Raw genomic sequence first — 19,846 nt, 5'->3', positions numbered from 1 at the left:
CATCAGCTTTATTCCTCTGTAGTTCCCACAGCTTTGCACGTCTCCTTTGTCTTTTTTAACAAACTTACCCATCACTTCCTCATCACCTCTGTTTCCCTGTTATAATGTGTTAAACCTACATCATTACAGCAAATCAAAGCCTGGGGATTGTGGGTTATTGGGTTTTATAGGTTTCTATTAAGAAGCAAAACACAATTTAGCTAATGCGAATATTTAAATAAAAAAAGACTTTCTGTTACACAATAACTGATGCCACATGATCATGACACAAACTAATTTTATTTGAAACAGCAATGAATGCAAATCACTTTTTAACAAAATGTATACATTGATTAGTCTGGATTCATATAACAATGTAGAAAAGATTGTTGGTGTCTTATGACTTTGGTGATTATGCTCCATAAACAAGTAACATGATCTATTAGTGATTTTAACCAAAAATATATATATTACACATTTTATTTATATTAAAACATTTTTTTTCACAGAAGTCTCTCATTTTCCAGCAGAGGTCAGTCAAGTAGCAGCATTATAAATGACACTCAGTTTGACTGAAGCTTCAAAACTATAGAAAACTCTTCAGAGCCGGAGCTGTGGTGGTTATTATAGAGATGAAATGTTTCTCTGGCACAGATGGTACAGAGTAAAATAATAGCTTGTTTTTAAGTTAAAACTTGACAGCCTAAAAAGAGAGAATGACAGAATGACCAGGTTTTCTGCATTGATATGATCCAATCTTCATCTTAAGTCACACATAGAAATATAAAGACTATGTGCGTAAGATAATAAGACACATGTATAATCATATGTGTCTTTACTGAACATACTCACAGTGCTTTGACTAGATGCAAGATAGATTTTCTGAGTCTGAAGTACTGCAGAAAATGTACTTTTGTTTTTAGGGTCATTGTTTTTGTGCAACACTCAGCTTCAGACTGGTAGACAGCCACTCTCATGTTATCTTGTAAGATACCTCCATAACCTTGAGAATTCATTCCCAACTGGATGATGGCAGCTGTACAGGTGCAGCAGCAGCAAAGCAGCCCGACATCATGATGCTCCCTTCACCCTTGGGATAATGTTTTATTGTTGGTGTGACATAGGGCTCAAGTTACTGAGCCTCATTTTATCAGTTCACAAAATATCTACCAGCTTTTTGCAAATGAAAATTGATTTTGGAAGATGATCCTTATTAATACCCATCTCAGGATGTTTGGATGGTTCTGTATCAGTCAGAGTAGCAGATTGATCTGTGTGTTATTAGTTAAAAAATATTGTGTTTGTTCATTATCATGAGTTAGATGAAAATCTGAACATATTTTAGTAGAAAGTTAAACAGAAATGTATTCCAAAGAGGTTTCTTGTCTCTGTATAATAAACGTATTCAAAGAATCATAACAGGTAACAGCTCAAGCTCCCAGAGTGTTCTGACAGTCTAGTGACAGGCACAGTAAACTTTTCTCCCTGTTTAGTGTTAAATCTTTACATGATCTTCCGATCTCTCTTCTGTGTTTCTTCTGAGATTGTTGGAGTGATCAAAGAGTAGTATTAAGTAATTGGACAGGTGAGATATGCACATCAGTAACAACAACAGATTTGTTAATGGGATGAGCCCATTCTGGATATGTGTTCAAATTAAACATGGCGACTCCCCACGTGTTCATGGCCAGAGAGACTGAAAGGATACCAAGGATGTTCATGACAAAGCCAGTCTTCACCTGAGAACACATAAGGATGTGGGGCTGTAATTTACTGGATGTGTCATGTGTTTAACAGTAGTGTGAAGTGCTGCTATGAGGATCTCACCATGTCTTTGACCATTAGAAGCCCAGATGCAAATGCGATGGAGTTGGGCGGCGTGGACACTGGCAGCATGAAGGCATATGAACATCCTACCGTGGCTGGTATCATGAAGTACAGAGGGTTCACTGACACATGAATAGCCTGCAGAGAAAAAAAACACCAAAACATTTTGAGTAAGAAATGCAAACACTGTACAGGACAGAGTTATTTTATAGTAGCACTCATTAAACCTGTTTCATACAGGCGATTGCTTTAACTCACAAAGATTAGGCCTCTTTTCCAGCCAAGACATAAAAGTGTTGAAAGATATGAAACAATTTGGGCTCAGCTGAAAGGAAAACTATACACAGGAATATCTAGAAGCTGCCATTTGAGTTACAGTCATGAAACTTCACAGTTTCTCTTGATATAAATGCAATGGTATTTTTTATGTCACATAGTGTGAATATTTTAAAAAGCCTAGGTGCACAGATAATAGCTTTGTCTATGTTGAAAAATAGTTTTGCTATTTTGTATTACAACGGGTGGGAATTACTTTTACTCCAAATTATTTGTGTAACTAAAATTCATCTTTTCTTCAGACAGCTTTTGCAGGGTTCTGGCCTATGGAGCATGTGTTTTGTGGGTGAGTTGACCCTTTATGTGACATTCTGTTATGTTTCAGTGACTTTTTTATGCGGATGACAACTGAGGACCGAGTCACTGAACGCTCCCTGCAAAGCGTAAAAACTTTAGATAATGATTACCGTCAAGTGCAGTTAATGTCCTGCAGGCTACAAACACATCAGCGTCTAATGCAATAGTCTAACTTTCCAGAGCTTTAGTCTTACCAGTTCAGCAATAACAGGTAAAAATATAATAATTGTGGCAGTGTTGCTGGCGAACTCAGTGAAACAGGCCAGGAAAGCAGTGATCAACATCACAGCTGCAGCAGGAGGGACCTCGGCCAAAGGTTGGAGGTGGCCTCCCATCCAGGACGCTAGTCCGGACTCCTGCCAAAAGACACAAAATGGTGGTGAGGGGTCAAAGGTCAGCTCAAACATAATAAAGCAAAGTGGAGGACAGAACCAAAGAGAGCAGTGCTGCATGGAGGAAACAAGAACAGAGGAGATATATTTTATTACATGGTCTGAACACAAAACAACATCTGAAGGGAAGAGTACAACTTTTGGGGATATGTGCTTATTAACATCATCACACAAAATGAGATACAAAGATTGATACCACTATTCTCCACGGTTTACATTAAAACACCAGCAGGTGATTAGCTTAGCGAATGAAAACAGATGATAACCAGTAACTAAGTGAAGCTAATCAACCACTGACTGATAACATCCTACATAACCAACAGAGTGGCTTTTAATCTTACACTGAAGAACCATTTAACAACACTGCAACAGCAAGTTGAGTGAACATTACCACTCAACCAGCATCATGTCATTACACACACACTTTTACCACTAATTACAGTTCAAAGTTTCCACGTGTAGCAACATCTTTACCTCACAAGCTTCGGCCATGGCAAAGCCACCTCCAAGCAGCAGGATGATATTCCAGGGAACAGATTCCTGGGCTTTCTTCCATGATAAGAGTGGGACATAAGGAGTGTTTGAACCTGAAGAGGAAACAGTAAAGAGCACAGGTTTAATTCAAGATTGTTATATACAGTACGTTGTGAAACAACATTCACTGTAAAGCTGTTACATTTCAGCACTTACAGACAGAAATGTTTTTCTTGGTTTATTTTTCTGAGGACATATTTAGAATACCCTACGTCAAGTTTATTAAGCGTCATATTCTGTAACATTGCTGGTACTGTATCTGCTGATACAATGTGACAGTAATGTCTTTCATATTAACTTCATTTAATTCAAAACCTCAGTCTAAACAACTCCTTAAGTCTTTATGTCCAGCTGAAGTCTGCATTTTAACCTAAAGACTAAGTCACAAATCTTGCTCCATGTTATTTGCTTTGTATGTTTTCATGTAGTGTTTTAGACATTGATGATTTTCTGCACTACTGTGTATCCTGCATTAGGTGAACCACAGACAATTTTCTGCTCTAGTGAACAATAAAGTTATATTCTATTCTAAAATCTGACCAATGTTAAGAGGGACAAATGAACCCACTGATTTGTTTCTTCACTCATGCCCTGTTGTTTATTTGATCAGCTGAACATAATATACACAACAGCGCACACACACGTCTTCACCACACACAGGACGCATACAATGCTGTTTGTGTGCATGCTCTCTCACACACAAACACAAGCAAAAAACCCCAAGGTGTGCCAACATAACACAGAGAGATTACTCTAATCACAGAAACAGAGAAACTATAGTCTCTCTTCCAGACTCTCTAAGCTACATTATTAACATTCCTCAGCCTATTTTCACTATTTTGCAATGGCAGTGCTAGAGACAGATTGAATGTCCTTGAATCTTTTACAAATATTTGATCATCAATATTACCTTCAGGCTTGTCCAAACGTAACCTGACAAGCTGCTAACTGGTGTCTTCCATGTGCTGTGTCTTTTTAATGGACAATATTGTCATTTTGTCTCTTTTTCCAGCACTAAGTTTGTCACTCTTGTTTATTTATAGTATGCTATGTTTGACATCATCTGTCATTAACATAATCATTTAAATCGGAAACAGTTTTCTTCTTGTGCAGGTGCGTTATTTGAGAGGTCACTGACCTTGAGGGTCAAACCACCATCTCAGAGAAGGTTTCTCTGAGGGGAAGAAGAACAATATCGACACAATGATCACACCAGTGACTGCATCTGAGACGTACCTGCAGAACAACAAGATGAGGAGATAATTTACACTGTGACACAGGTATCATCATCTCTGTATATAGATTCTGTGATCATTTTTAAACATAGAAACTCATAACAGGCAAATTATAGTACTTTTTGTTTTAACCAAGTGTGCCTTTCTTACCCTTTTTTAAAAAACACAGACCAGCCAGTGACAAATTTGGGATCTCTTGTAAACAGGAGAACAGCAAACAGTACAAAAAAGAAAGAGATTGCTCCCTCTGCAAAACTGAAATTGAGCATGTGGAATAAAAGTCAGCAGAATACTCAATCATAAAAATGTACTCATTCACTGTATTGCAAAAGATCTGAAGACATACACGAGTCCTCACTTTATGGGCCCTAGTTTTCTGTAATCTTCATCTATTAGAGCTTTGGCTCTGGCTTCTGCTTGGGCTCTTTGGTCTTGTTTCTTGGAGCACAATCTACAAAAAATAAAAACAGTGTGACAATGTAATTACAAAAAAGTGATCAGACAGGGACATTACTCCATACTTGTAAAGAAAAACAAAAAGTCATTTAGACTTATTTATACAAGTTAAAGGGGTTACTTCTATATTTGGGGTTTTGAGTGTTAGTTGGTCAAAGGAAGCTTTGTGAAGATGTCCAGTTTGTTCTGGGAAATTGTTAGAGGCTTTTAAAACTTCAAAAATATTCTACACCAAACAATCCATTAATTAGGAAAAATAGGTTTATTCAATAATGAAAATAGGTATTAGGTGAAGTCCTTAGCCCTAGTAAGGATATCAATACAAATACCAGTTTAACATCAGTGCACATTTCTTAAGGTGCAATAAGCAAATTTCTGAAACCACATTACCGTGCATTTAGTCCCCCATAGAGAAACGTGATCCATAGCCATCCGAAAAACAGGAAAAAAAGCATGAGTGGGAACGCAAAAGCAAACCAAGAGCCAAAGTTGATAAGGTCGCAGTCTGGAAAGTAGCTGTAAAGAAAAGAAACTGATGCCAAACAGCTGGAAAATAATAACTTTTGTGGTCCAGCTTCATTTGCACTAAATTAAAGTTACTTTTTCAGTTGTCCAATCAGGATGAGGTTGGGTGCAGTGCCAGTCAGCGTGGCAGTCCCTCCAATGCTGGCTGCATATGGAATACAGATCAAGAAGCCTTTCCACACCTTCAGCTGATACTCAGACTCTGATCGGAGCTCCTCAGCGTTCCTCACATCAGTCTGCTCTGTCCCATCCGTCCTTTTGAAGTAAGAGAGTCAAGAGACTTATTATTTCACTTGAACATTAGATTATTACATGAGCTCCATGGGAGATTGAAAAAAAGAAATCACATCAGTGTTTAACATTAGGTTGTGTTAACCAAAAAATACTTTAAAGGAATAGTTTGAAATTTTGAGGAAAATATTTTTATTTGCATTCAGAGATAGATAAGAAAATTGACACCACTATATGTTTGTACAGTAAATATGAGGTTATGGCAGTTTCATCCTGGTTTCAGTCTTTGCAGCATGCTAAAACTAACATTTCCTGCCTGTCATTACTGAACCTTTTCACCCATAAATCTGTAATCTGTAATCTCTTCCCAAAATGTTGAACTGTTCCTTTAAACAACACAAAACACCATGTAAGTTAGATGTTGACGTGTGTAAAATGTGTTCCTCTTACCCATCCATTGACAGTATTTGTTTTTCTGAGGGCACTGAAGGAAGTGAATTTAGCTTTAAAGTAGACTGACCTGAAAGAAAAGGGACACATGCTATGGTGGAAACAGATACCACTAATGAGCTCATATAACAATATAATATAAAACTGAGTAAAATTCTAGTGTTTTAACTCTGTTAGGAGCTTGTGCCTTTGACAGCTTTAATATATGACTTTAAATCAATAAAGTATCATAAATCAATTACTACTTGAATGCTAACCAACTTTATATCTGAGGACAAAGGTCACTCAGATTACATATTAAAGGCTCACACAGAAAAAGTTAAAACAACAGTAATCTTTGCTCTCTGTGTAAACATTGTTGTACCATGTGGACTATTGATTTTCTGATCATATGGGGACGACGGCACAAGCTGCAGTCTTGCATTCTAGTTATACAATAAACTGTAAAAACATGCAACTTACCATTGCTAATATCGGCCTCTGGATCCTCTGCAGTCTTGCATTTTTTTTTCAGAGTCTGCAGGTCTCCAAACAGACTCTCCAGGATGGCATTAGCGATGGGGAGCATCATGGCTGTCGTGGCAGTGTTACTGAGCCACATGGACAGGAAGGACGAGGTCAACATCATTCCCAGTATGAGCCTGCAGAAATAATCAGTCAGCAAACACTAATCAGCATTTCGGCCACTGACTTGAAATGCTTCATTAAAGGATAAATTGGGCAATATTCATTTTTTTTCTCATCTGGTGGCTCAAACGATAAAGACAAAACAATGTTTTAGTCTGTTTCTCAAGTTTTTTACACTTTTAATTTTGCCACAAGCCCATGAACAACACAAGATTGGGATGATTGTAATAAACTCTCTGAACAGAGTTGTGTTCATTATAATGAAAAATCATGGAAGTGGGGCTTGCTCATATTTATTAAGAGTTTTTGGACAATGATGGAGCTTTATGGTACTCTATGGAGGAATAAGGTTATCAGTTTCTGACAGAGGCAATACTTATTAGCAGGATGAAATCATTGCTGGTTTTGGTCTTTCCATGGGATTTACTGAAATAAATATAGATTATCAGCAGATTTGTACTTTCCAGATTTTTTTCAGCAAAGTTTTCGTACCAGGCTGGTTTTACGCCGACAATAGTAAGAACCTTCAGGGCTATTCTGCGATGCAGGCCCCACTCCTCAATAGATGATGCCATGATAAGACCGCTGAGGAAGAGAAAGTTGGTTTCGAGGAAATACTGAGGACAAACTTTTTTGGCTGGAAGGATTCCCAATGTTGGGAAGAGGCAAACTGGAAGCATCGCAGTAACAGCCAGAGGAAGGGCCTCTGTGCACCAAAACATAGCCATCAGCACCACCACATAAAGACATTTTCCCTCCTAAAAGATAAGAATATAGCTCTTAATGCTCAGCCAATGTCAAAAACAAGAAAAGGATTTTACAGAAATAAAAGGAAGCAATCAAACGAGTTACAGGATTGTGTTTTACAGATGATAGACTATGTTTTCAGTGTGCACCTGAGAGAAACAGGCACATATGTGGAAATAAACACATTTTTATAATACCACATAATGACTGCTTTAACATAACCATAATACATAATATATTTTCTTACACAACTGACTGATTAATTGTTAACCCATGAAATGTCAAAAAGGTTTAAATACACCCACTGCAAATTTCCCAGAGCCCAATGTGAAAGTCTTCAAATCATGATACAGAAAACAGCAAATTCTCACTTCACTGGCTGGAAACAGAGCACTTGGTTCACTTTTAAAAACTGAAAAATGACTTAGATTATTCATCTGTTTTCTACATTGGTGCATGATTTTTTGACTGACTACTCTTTTCAGCTGTAGTTGAGGCGTTTTTGGGGGTGCTCAGTGTAATGGTCAGTTCTGTCATCAGAGAGTGATATTTTATTTGCTTAGTTAATTTTGGAAAATTGATATTTTAAATAATGCTAAGTAGTGTTCTTGATCTATAAAGAGCACACTCTGTTAAGGTTAAAGGAGCAGAGAATTAGTCTGGTTTTAGACTCTAATCTCCTCTCTGGGCTTTTGTTGCGTTCACACTGCAATTGAAACCTCGTGCATCCACGGGATTTATCCATTGCGCTAAGACGCACACGGAAAATCACTCACCTTTTCTGGTAGAGTAAAAAGTAAAGGCAGAAACACAAGTGGAGTGAGCAGGACAACCAGCTGCTTGTGGACGCACCACAGCTTCTTGTACACGACTGATATTTCCATCGCCAGGGGGATGTTCTGCACCGTTTGGGCAAAAGGATCTCCAGACTGGCTCAAAGGAACCTGCTGGGCAGCACTTTGAAGCCGAGCAGAGAGAAGATTAACTACACGCGTTGCCACTGGTTAACTCCTCGCATGGTGGTGTCAAATAGTTAGGCGGGATAGCGAGTTTTCTTGCAGGTTTCCCACCGACAGGCCTCTCCCACTTAGATAAGAGGACGCATCTTTAGGGGCAAAGAATGACAGACTGCTGGCGACCAAAGTCTCCAAACGTCTCTGCACAAAACCTTACAATACCATCACCTTTTAATGATCCCAACCAGGAAACCTAAAATAAAATAACAATATGTACAGTACAATAATAAAAAATGTTTATTATTTATCAGTGTAATGTTTTTTTTTCAATGGGAAACACTTTTTAAAGCATGCGCCTTTAAAGGCAAAGGCAAATTTATTTGTATAGCACCATTCATACACTACGCAATTCAAAGTGCTTTACAAGGCATGTTAAACATTAAAAGCATGGAAAAGAGCATCTAAAAACAAAGACATTTAACATAAAATAAATAATAAATAATTATTTGAAGGCAGCAGTAAACCGTGTTTTCAGTCCTGATTTGAATGAGCTAACAGTTTGAGCAGACCTCAGGTGTTCAGGATGTTTGTTCCACAAGTGAGGAGCATAGTAACTGAATGCTGCTTCACTTTGTTTGGTTCTGGTTCTGGGAACACACAGTAGACCTGTCCCAGATGACCCGAGGGGTCTGGAAACCTTGTAGGGAACTAATACATGTTGAATATATTTTGGTCCACAACCATTTAGTGCTTTATAAACTAGCAATAAGATTTTAAAATCTATCCTTTGACTAACCGGAAGCCACTGTAGTGATATAAGAACTGGTGTGATATGGTCCAGTTTCCTGGTTTTTGTAAGGACTCTGGCAGCAGCATTCTGGATTAGCTGCAGCTGCCTGATTGACTTTTTGCTAAGACCTGTAAACAAGCCATTACAATAATCTAACCTACTGAAGATAAATGCATGAACAAGTTTTTCTGCATCTTGTATAGACAGAAAACCTTTTATTCTAGCAATGTTTTTCAGGTGGTAATAGGAAGATGTAATGATGGATTTTATGTGGTTGTTAAAATTCAGGTCTGAGTCAATGATTACACCAACGTTTCTGGCTTGATTTGTAGCTTTCAATGACATGGAGTCAAGGTGAGCAATGATCTTTGACCTTTAATTTTTGGGGCCAAAAAAAATCACTTCTGTCTTATCTGTACTGAGCTGGAGAAAATTCTGGCACATCCATTCCTTGACTTGATTAATACACTCACATAATGAAATTAGAGGACTATAATCATGAGATGATACTGATATATAAAGTTGGGTGTCATCTGCATAAGTATGGTGGTCAATGTTGTAGTATTCCATAATCTGAGCAAGAGGCAGTATGTAGATATTGAATAAGAGAGGACCAAGAATAAACCCTTGAGGAACCCCACATTTAATTTTTGTTCGCTCAGACTCGTAATTACCAAGTGAGACAAAATAGTCTCTATCTTGTAATTAAGATTTTAGCCAATTTAACACTGTGCCAGTAACTCCCACCCACGTTTCTAGTCTATCAAGCAGCACATCATGATCAACTGTGTCAAATGCAGCACTGAGATCCAGTAGTACTAAAAGGTTTTGGATTCATCATTATTCAAATGTAAATCATTTAAAATTTTAATAAGTGCAGTCTCAGTGTTGTGGTGTGTGCGAAATACAGACTGGAGTGCATTAAAAAGATTGTTTTGCACCATAAAACTGTGAATTTGTTGAAAAACTACTTTTTCAATAATTTTTCCCAAAAATGGAAGATTTGATATTGGCCTGTAGTTACTTACTGCTGAAGCATCTAGATTAGGCTTTTTAAGAAGAGGTTTTATAACAGCAGTTTTTAAGGCCTGGGGAAACTGCCCTGACTGAAGAGAACTATTGACAATCTGCAATACATCTGGAGCTAAGCTGTTAAAAACATTTTTTTTAAAAATTGTTGGTAAAATATCAAGGCAGCATGATGTAGATTTTAATTGTAGAAGAGTTTCTGCCAGAGCTCTGTGATCAAGGAGATCAAAATGTTCTAGATTCACTGGAGAACAAGGAGGCACAGGTGATATTGTCAAGTTCCTTGGACTGCAGCTAGATATAGTTTGTCTTATCTTTGATATTTTATCTGTGAAAAAAGCTGTAAAATCATTGCATGACTTTTTGGACAGCAGTTCAGTAGGAACAGAGGCTGCTGGGTTTGTGAGTCTGTCTTTACTATGTGTTTGACATGTTTCTTTATAGTAAAAGTACACTGTGCACATACAACAATCGGGAAAACTTTATTCTTTGATAAATTGAAATAAGACATTTTAAAGTAGGTCTACCCATCATAACATGCAATTTGCACAATACATTTCTGCTCTGATGGTGCAGTGAAGCTGAGCGCGCAGTTTCAACAGCTGTGAACAGCAGGTTATGTGCAGGGAAATTGAATTGTTCTAATTGAACTAAGGATCCTACAGAATACACTTATCATACTGGTGCCTTGCTGTGAAGCACTGAGCTACCAAAAGATGCCACTATATGTTATGACAAGAACCTGCAGGACAGTAATGAGATGTGTTTCTCATGTTATATACAAAACAGCATCTATTGTGGACTCTCTCTATATACCCATCAACACATATTAAACATGACCTGTGTGGAAGAGCCTTTAATGTGTGTATGTACACAAACATGCTTCTTCAAGTTTTAAATATAGCCTTTGAGATATCAGAATGAGTGACAATATAATGAGGTCTGACTCACTTGCAGAATGTTGTAAAATAATAAATATAACTGGAAAGTAGCCAGAGTTATAAATAACTGTAAAACATCTCTACGTACAGATGGAACAAGGGGTATATGTTTTACTAGTGGCTGTAATTAAAGGCAAAGCTGGTGAACTAAACAGTTTGAAGATTTATAGGCCTATATCCTCAGTATATCCTCAGCGGCGCTGTATCCAAAGTGCTGACAATTGGTGTGGCTTTAAATGACACACTGACAGAATGTTTTATGGATGTTTTGCAAAGGTTTTAACCATATAGATCATGGAAAATGATTTAACAAAGTGAGATGTTCTGTCAGTGCAGTTAAATGGATTTGGAACAGGGTGTATGGCTGTTTAAATCTCTCACTAACCAGTTTATTTCTACAGATGTTTGGAGATTTTCTGTCTGTCTGGTTCTTAACAGTTATTAAGGATTTGACCATAAAGTATGATACAGTTTTTATAACAAACAATGCTCAAAACAACAACACTAAGGAAAGTAGTATTTCCAGATGTTTTGCTTTTTGGTGTTGTGTAATGCAATGGCCGAACACTGAAAATACCAAGAAAACATACAAGACAAAAATGCTGCACATTCTTGGAAGGAAAGTGCGCCAGGCCTCTAGGGGGACCCCGAACTGAGGGATGCTATGAACAAAGTTTGGCTCATTTTTAGAGAGGCGACATAAAATAGCAACGTTTTCTGTTAATTTCTTTTTTTAAACACTTGGTCGTCATCTTTTACAATACTATACTTTTATAATACTGTAAAAGGTGCGGCGCTTCTGTATTTGTAACGTTCGGCCGTTGCGGCGCGTTTGCCCTTGTCGGCCACCGTAGTAATGAGATTAAATATGTAGGCCATTTGACAGCAATGACCTATCATAACAGAAATAGTGTTGAAAGCTATAGGTGCAAGCTCAAAATCTGACGACCTCTTTATTGAAAGCTTTTTATTCCTCTTATACACTGCTGACCTGTGGTGCTGCTACATTACAGGTTCATGCATTCAGGGCTATAAAGACCATATGTGACAGTCAGATACTGGTCCTCACCATGTAAATAACATGGGGGTGACCTGGTTCAAGGTTATGTTAAGGGTAAGGGTTAGGGTTGTATAAATAGCGGTTATATTTTAGATTAGGGCAATTCTCCAGGAAATGAATGTAACTCTATATGAAATCCCTACAAGGAATGAAAATATTCTTCTTTGTAGTTATTTCTTTTTAGTATTTTTGTGAACTTTATTGTATTGTGTTGCCCAGCCCCCTATTCATTGTGCCCATAATAAAGTCTGATCTGATCTAAAAAACCTTTAAAATGACAAAATCACATCCAACCTATAAAACGCATATATGCAATGTAAAACATTTAATTGCTGCTCACAAGATCAGCTAAAATAATTCGCAGTGCATCATGAGCAATATAGGCTGCAAGTCTCATGTCATACATACACATCTTAAACTCAGACCAATGCTCAGATGAAGAAAATTAAGACGAATTAGGTGAACATAGAAACAACCTTTTTGATTTTATTATTCTTGGGAAATATTATGTGGACAAAGGTAAATTCCTTAGAAAAATATAGTGGATAATATATAATTTAAAGCTGAAAGTAGTAGTTTTTATAGAAGATTTGTATTCACCCTGTTTGGTATGCAGTGTACATTTCAGAAAACTGAAGCACTGATGTTTCTGTGGCATATCTTGTGCTAATGTGGGAAGATATTGTCACCTAAGGTTCAAAACCCAACTATTACCCTTTTCAGGATTTCTATCCGATGTTAAATGTGAGAAATCATGGAAGCCACAGAGGTGGAGATGCTTTTCAGATCAATGTCTCGCCTCTGTGTGTTCTTGTTTGGGTCCTTGGATGTATGTTGCCACCCTAATGATGTTGAAAATCTGCAGAGCTTTATCAAAGTTCAAGGATTCTTTAAGGCCCCACATTGAGATGAGACACTATTGCCTGCATGACCTTTCTTGCTTATCTCTGAGGTTGCAGAACCTGCAAACATTGTTAAAGGATGTTTTATCTACACACTTTATGATTCTGCAATGTCATGATACCGATGACATACCAAAAACATTGTAAAACCTGGATCTGTCAAGGCTTTTGGAATGCACAAAAGTAATAAAAATATAAGGTCCATTATATGTTTTCATAAAAAGTATCATGAGGAAAAATTGATCTGATAAGATTTAGGGAAATTAATATTCTATTATTAATAAATCTGTATAAACAAAATACAATTTTTATGTTTTCATGGAAGTTTAAATCCTCCACATTAGAACCTCTAAGGAGTCTAATTTCTTTAAACACATTTTGAAACAGTTCAGTTCTCTAGAAAAACTCTGTTTGTCTGACTGTGCTGGAAGATTTGCCAGTAGGTGGTGATCTGTGCACATTATTCTCTGCACTCTGTACCTGCTGTATTAGTCTGTCTTTATAAAGCAGGAGGGTACTGCCTGATAGACGTTCACTCTCTCCGGGATGATTGGTGGGTTTTAATTATTCCAGGTGTCTGCAGGATGAAAGCTGATGGATTTCTTTACATCTCCAGCAAAGAAAGTCTGTTCAAACTGGAGAATGAGAAAATGTGGCAAACTGCATTTTCATTGCCATCATAAATAAAAGTCTAAAACAGACATTGAACATTGAGATATTTTGATGATAATGTATCCACGAAATCTATTTGTTAAGGGTTTGTTGACACTCTTTATTAATTTCTGTGGTGGCTGTTTTAGGGTGGGATCACTCTACGAATACTTGATTTAGACAGGAACTAAAAGCACAACATGCGGTGGGTTAATACCACTAGAAATGGACAAAGCAATTTTGTTGCTGTTATGCAAGCAGCACACTTAGTAAAACAGTAAAATCATTGCTAAAACATTGTAAGTTAAGTTCTCTTGGCAAATGTAGAAGTTAGAAGTTTGTTTAAACTCACTGTGAAGTGTAAACATACATTATTAGTTAGCACAGTTCAGATATTCAAGCTGACAATTAGATTTAGATCAGTGTGTGCATATTGCCACTTTTTGTTCCTCTATGGAGGGCTTACATCCTCTCTGTTCTACTCAACTCGATCATGTCAGTAAATGAGGCCAGTTGGCCACATGTGGCATTGCTCTGCATAGTGACACATATTAGATAAACTGTTGATATTTAACTAGAAACAGTACTTGAACATTTATGAAAACAAGTGAGATACAATAAGTAAGAAACCACTTCTATTGCTGCTGTAGCGGGTTTGTCTGTAGGTTCACACAGGCTCCCTGAAGTCTCTGGCTAGAATGTCAGTACGACCACTTATACCTCCGTCGTCTTGAAGAGCTGATACGAATAACCTGAATGATCACAGGGAGAGACCAAACAGTATAAAATAAATTAATTCAGTAAGTTGCTTAGCTAGAAGGAAACCCACCCACACTGTAAAGAAGAGTGGGTGGTGGAGACAGGCTGCTGTAAGAGGAAATGGTGTCTCAGAGCAGGAGAATGCTCGCCTACAGTCACTACACACACGACTAAACAAGAGACACATTACAAGACGTGTCAAAATCCTACAAGTATGACTTGTGGTTTTTACTCTGAATGTTAAAAAGAAGAAACCTAAATCACTTTAGGATTTTAAATGTCAGATGGAATAAATTGAAATTTTATATTGATGCATCCAATTGTGTGTTTCCTTTCCCAACTACATAAAAAAATAGCTACACTATTGATTCAATTAATTGTATTATATCATATTATATTATATATGTGTTACGTTTGTAAATAGGATGTGCAAAAAACATAAACCTCTAATGCAGTCTAGCTTAAAACCGTTGCAAACCAATGACCTCTCTACGACAGTGTCTGTCAAAACTAAATATTATTATCTTTGTAAAGGTGTTGGTGTAAATGTAAGTTGTTAATAATAATGTGGCTGAATGTTATTTAAAATTTGAGACAGACCAACAAGTCCTTCGAAATTACATGATGAAACAGGTTTTCTGCACATTCAATTATCTGATCTGATGCTAAATGTTTTGTTCAACTAATGTTCAGCTAGGGTTTAGGGAGAGGTTCTGGTTTGGGTGAAAATAAGAACATTGTTAAGGTCAGGGGACCTGCATTGTCGTAGTTATAATAATAAACAGTGCTGAGGTTCAGGTTAGGGGAAAGGACAATTCTGATTGTGGGTTAGAAACAGGAAACTAATTGCATATCTCAATGCGTACTTTCTCTCTGTTAAAGTGAACTTGTCATTTGATCCCATTATACTGTGGCTTTTTGTTGCAGTAAACAATATGTTTGACAACCTCTAGACAGGTTTCAGGACACGTCACATCACCACACAACAGGGTGAACTGTGTTGTTTGAAATCCGTTAGACCTCTTTGTATGGAAGTACACTAACAACTAATAAAAGGACTTTTCCATCTGTATGTCAACATTTCAGAAGAGGCCGGCAGAGATTTGTGTGAGCAGTCATTTTTTTTCCAGCTGTTTTGGTTCAGAGCACTTGACAGCAGGGGTTTTTAAGATAAGACCTTCAGTTATGGCTGTTCTGACATTTTATAATGTAAGACTTGTGTGCCTTGCAACATCAGTGACATTATATTAAATTCAAAGCTGCCTAATTGTTCATCATTACATCCTTGGCTTTCTTTTTGCAAAACCTACTGATCCGCCTGGGCACATTATCCATATCCCATTTATGATTCTCTTTGACACCGTTTAGCTGGTAGCTCCTACAGCTTTGCTTGTCTGTGCACTCTTAAATACTGACTGAAACAGCAGTCAAACTTGTTTTCTGCTTGTTTTGTCACTGATTTATCTTCATACATGCTGCTGCCTTACCATGGCTAACCATCAGTTTTTTTCAAACATGGTAAGTAAATAAAGGCAATATGAAATTGGATCAAGTTGTTTCTCTTCAGCAAGACAGATCAGCCTGGGTTAGGAATTAAAACTTTTTGTTTCCTCTGCACCTGTCTCTTCAAAGGTCCATTTAAGGCCCTATCTAATTCTAATTATACATGCCCCTACAGAGCTCTGTTTTTAGAAAACGCTATTATGCAGCTGTACTTCCTCTTCAAACTAGGTGAGGCCCAGAGTTTTCAATGAATTTTCAGTTGGAAGGAAAAAACATTCTGTAGCTAAACAAGAGAAAGTCATACAAGCTTCCATTTTTAGCCCCATATCTGTGCTTTTTAACCATGAGTTTTCCCCCCTTTTGGAAAATGTCCTACCAAGAAGAAAATCAGTATGAGTCCTCTCAGCAAGTGTTTCAAAACAAACAATATGTTCGTGTTCAAGACCTTTATCGGACATACCGGTTATGACGAGAGCAAATGTGGAAAAGTGGTGATATTATTATAGAATGAGAAAGTCTGTATGTGGAGACAACTGGGGTGTGTGCATGGATAGATTACTGAATAGACCCGCTGGGCATAGGAGTCAGAGCAAAGCCTTTCTTATTTGAAAGTCTATCTAATGAAAGGAACTGTTCACAAAGAGACACAGAATTAAAAGGGTCACAAACACAGGCGTACAGCCCATATCCCCTGTAAATGGAGTTCATAGGGCATTTTAAATGTCTGTGCCCATTATTATTTCATAATCAGTCCATTGTTGCATGGATGGATCATCTAAACATTAGACTTTAACACAGCAGGCAAATGTTCATTTACAGTGAATAGTCAGCATAATCAAAGTTTTTCTGTAACTAACTAAACAATCCTTAACTATAGTGCTGTAACATCATAAACAGATCGGTTTTTGTTCAGCCATGTTTTATAATGAATTTGGAAATGACCGTGTGTGGGAATCAGCCATTCATCTTTGCCTCGGTTGCAACTTATCAAAATGTAAAATCCTATGCTGGTTTCCCGTTGTTGGTGACGATGTTTAGATTTTATGAATAAAATCATTTTATTTTATACTTTCATAACTTGCAGATAAATAGAGTTTATTTACCCAAATGCTGATTAGACATAAAATGATTTTGGTGAGACCCACTGCCACAAAGCCAAGAATGCTCCACTTGACTGGCAGGTCATCAACTTGTTTGTGGCAGGGCAGGGTGGATTCAGTCATGTTGAACACACTTGTCATTGTTGTCAAATGATCCTGGGTTGCACACACTGTATTTTAAACAAAACAGAAGGCAAAAATAGAATAAATTAAGGTGTAAACATTACATGTCAATTTAAAGTTGTAATAAACAAGTCAGAAATAACTGGTATTTGACATTTGTTTCTTCTTGATTAATTAACTTTTTTTAAAAAACATGTTTAGCCAAACATTTCAAAAATGATCTCTGGTGAAATTCTAGTTTTATTATTTTTTCAAGCAGAAGTGAGATTTGTTCATTTGTAAACAGAATAATATGAATGAATGGTTGAATATGAATGTATGGAAAATGCATAAATGTCACAGTGGAAAGGAAATATACTAGTGGTGCTTGAGAAGATGGATAATGTGCCCTTCCTGTTTTTTGATGTGGTCCGCACATTCTGCATCTGCACAAATTTGGATCATAGACTTCTTTTTGTCAGATGAATTTAAAACACAATGTTCTTTTATCTGTCAAAATCTATGACTATAAATACTGGCTATAAAGATATATATATATATACATATATATATAATTTGATAAAGAATATAGATTATAGAATGTATTGATAAAATTCTCAATTAATCATCTATTGCTATGATATCTGAATCCACTGGCATATCTGACACCACATTTGACTTACAGGTAAAATGAGATTGATGAAACTGTAAAATTTAGACGAGATACTGTCATAATTATTTTATAGTCCAAATATAAATCAAATCAAATATAAAACAATATACAACATATTATTATGCCTTAGAAGTCCAAAATTTAAAGGATACATATACACACATCAGACATTCTGCCAAAAAACAGTGGAAATGAAATTCAAAGCTTACCATGAACAGTTAGATCAACTTTGAGGTTTTGATTTTGACCCCCTATGTTTGCGCTGATGGAGCACTCATAGCTGCCTGAATCTTCGGGGGTCACACTACGAAGCAACAGGCTGTATTTCTCTCCAAACATGGTTTCACGAGTGTAGTTGTAGCTCTGAATAGAGCTGTCAGCTTTACTTCTCCTGATGATGCCATGTTTTGTCTTATTGCTGATCTTTTTAAAGCAACCACCAAAAAATCAGTTTATATTTCTGTATCAAACTTAAAGAAAGTCAGTGACATTACTGGAGCTTCAATTTATGCCTGGAAACATAAAGTGTGTGACTGACCTTGTACCATGTCACTGAGATGAAATTGATAGAGTCAAAGTCAACACCTGGGCACTGCAGGGAAACGTCGCCAGCGCAGTCTGCGTGAATTTCTGCCTGGGTTGCATAATGCACCAACAGCAGCTGTGAATCAAAACCACAATATTCAGCTAACACGCTCAGTTTCCAGCATATTATATTGTGTAAGCACTAAAACCTCATTTCATGAAGGTGAGTGGTGGAAAGTGAGTGTATTTTGTTTGTGTGGTGGGTGAAATTATAAGTAAAATATTAGTTTAACAATAAAAGTTTGAATTTTAAAATATACCCAAAAGTCAGATTTGACTCACCTTAATGAACAATACCGTCTGTGACATCGTTTACACCTCATCTGGTTCAACCAGAGATGCTTTCCTTCTCATTTCAGTTGAAACGGTGTCACAATTTCCTGTAAAAGGGACCCATTCGAGCTAAAAGTAATATTAGGTCATTAGTGTCTGAATACTTAGAATCTATACGCCACCATGTGGTGCTTATGGATAGTGCATCATCATTTTTATCATGTTTTTATTTTAAACCCAGGGTTCAGTTGCCCTACAAAAGAAAAAACTTTTTTTCAAAATTTACATAACTTTATTTTACTTTATTTACATAAATTAAAGAGTGCAATAAAAAATGTAACACACTGTGTAAAATGTTTACACATCATCAGGAGTGGAAAACAATCATATAATGTGTACAGAAGGCTCTGGAGGGCGTTTTTCAAAGTTGGGTTTGAAATTTGGGCATAAAATTTTAAATTTCTTAGAGAAATTCTTAAAAAAACCTGTGATGTGGCATTTGAAATAATTGACAGTCACAGGGCAGGGTGCTCTGATCAAAGACACTGAGACAAGTTGCATGAAACTACAGTATCGCTGTGACTTCACTGCTGGGTGCTGCAACAGGTGCTGCAACAGGTGCTGCAAAATACACTGTGAAACAGACACCCTTTACCAGAAATAAGGCAGCAAATAAAACAAAACAAGCAACCAGACAGTAAATGATTATACTTACATAGTGCTTTCACTCAGAGCTGTTTTTATGCACCTATTCCCACATAAGGCAGTGAGATAGACTTAGCATCAGAGCAATACTTTAAACACAGTACAAAAACAGTGAAAACACTGGAATAAGTTACAATAAGGATAACGTCAAGTACAGGCTAACCTGAAGTGTAAATGGAAA

The 19,846-nt window shown here is 37.0% G+C and overlaps 1 protein-coding gene across 1 annotated transcript; it reads right to left on the bottom strand.

Moving 5' to 3' along the window:
* Positions 1-257: 257 nt before the first annotated feature.
* Positions 258-8,673, bottom strand: slc13a3 (solute carrier family 13 member 3). The gene is made up of 13 exons (XM_026333406.2): positions 8,413-8,673; positions 7,382-7,647; positions 6,725-6,903; positions 6,263-6,332; positions 5,657-5,836; positions 5,447-5,572; positions 4,959-5,051; positions 4,751-4,855; positions 4,504-4,601; positions 3,306-3,418; positions 2,634-2,795; positions 1,807-1,944; positions 258-1,718 (listed from the first exon to the last, which is right to left on the bottom strand). The coding sequence occupies exons 1-13, from the start codon at positions 8,518-8,520 to the stop codon at positions 1,536-1,538; spliced, it is 1,821 nt and encodes a 606-aa protein (XP_026189191.1). The 5' UTR covers positions 8,521-8,673; the 3' UTR covers positions 258-1,535.
* Positions 8,674-19,846: the final 11,173 nt, after the last annotated feature.

Source organism: Mastacembelus armatus, chromosome 7 (assembly GCF_900324485.2).
Source record: "Mastacembelus armatus chromosome 7, fMasArm1.2, whole genome shotgun sequence".
NCBI classification, from domain to species: domain Eukaryota; kingdom Metazoa; phylum Chordata; class Actinopteri; order Synbranchiformes; family Mastacembelidae; genus Mastacembelus; species Mastacembelus armatus.
This window is presented reverse-complemented; position numbering and strand designations above follow the sequence as displayed.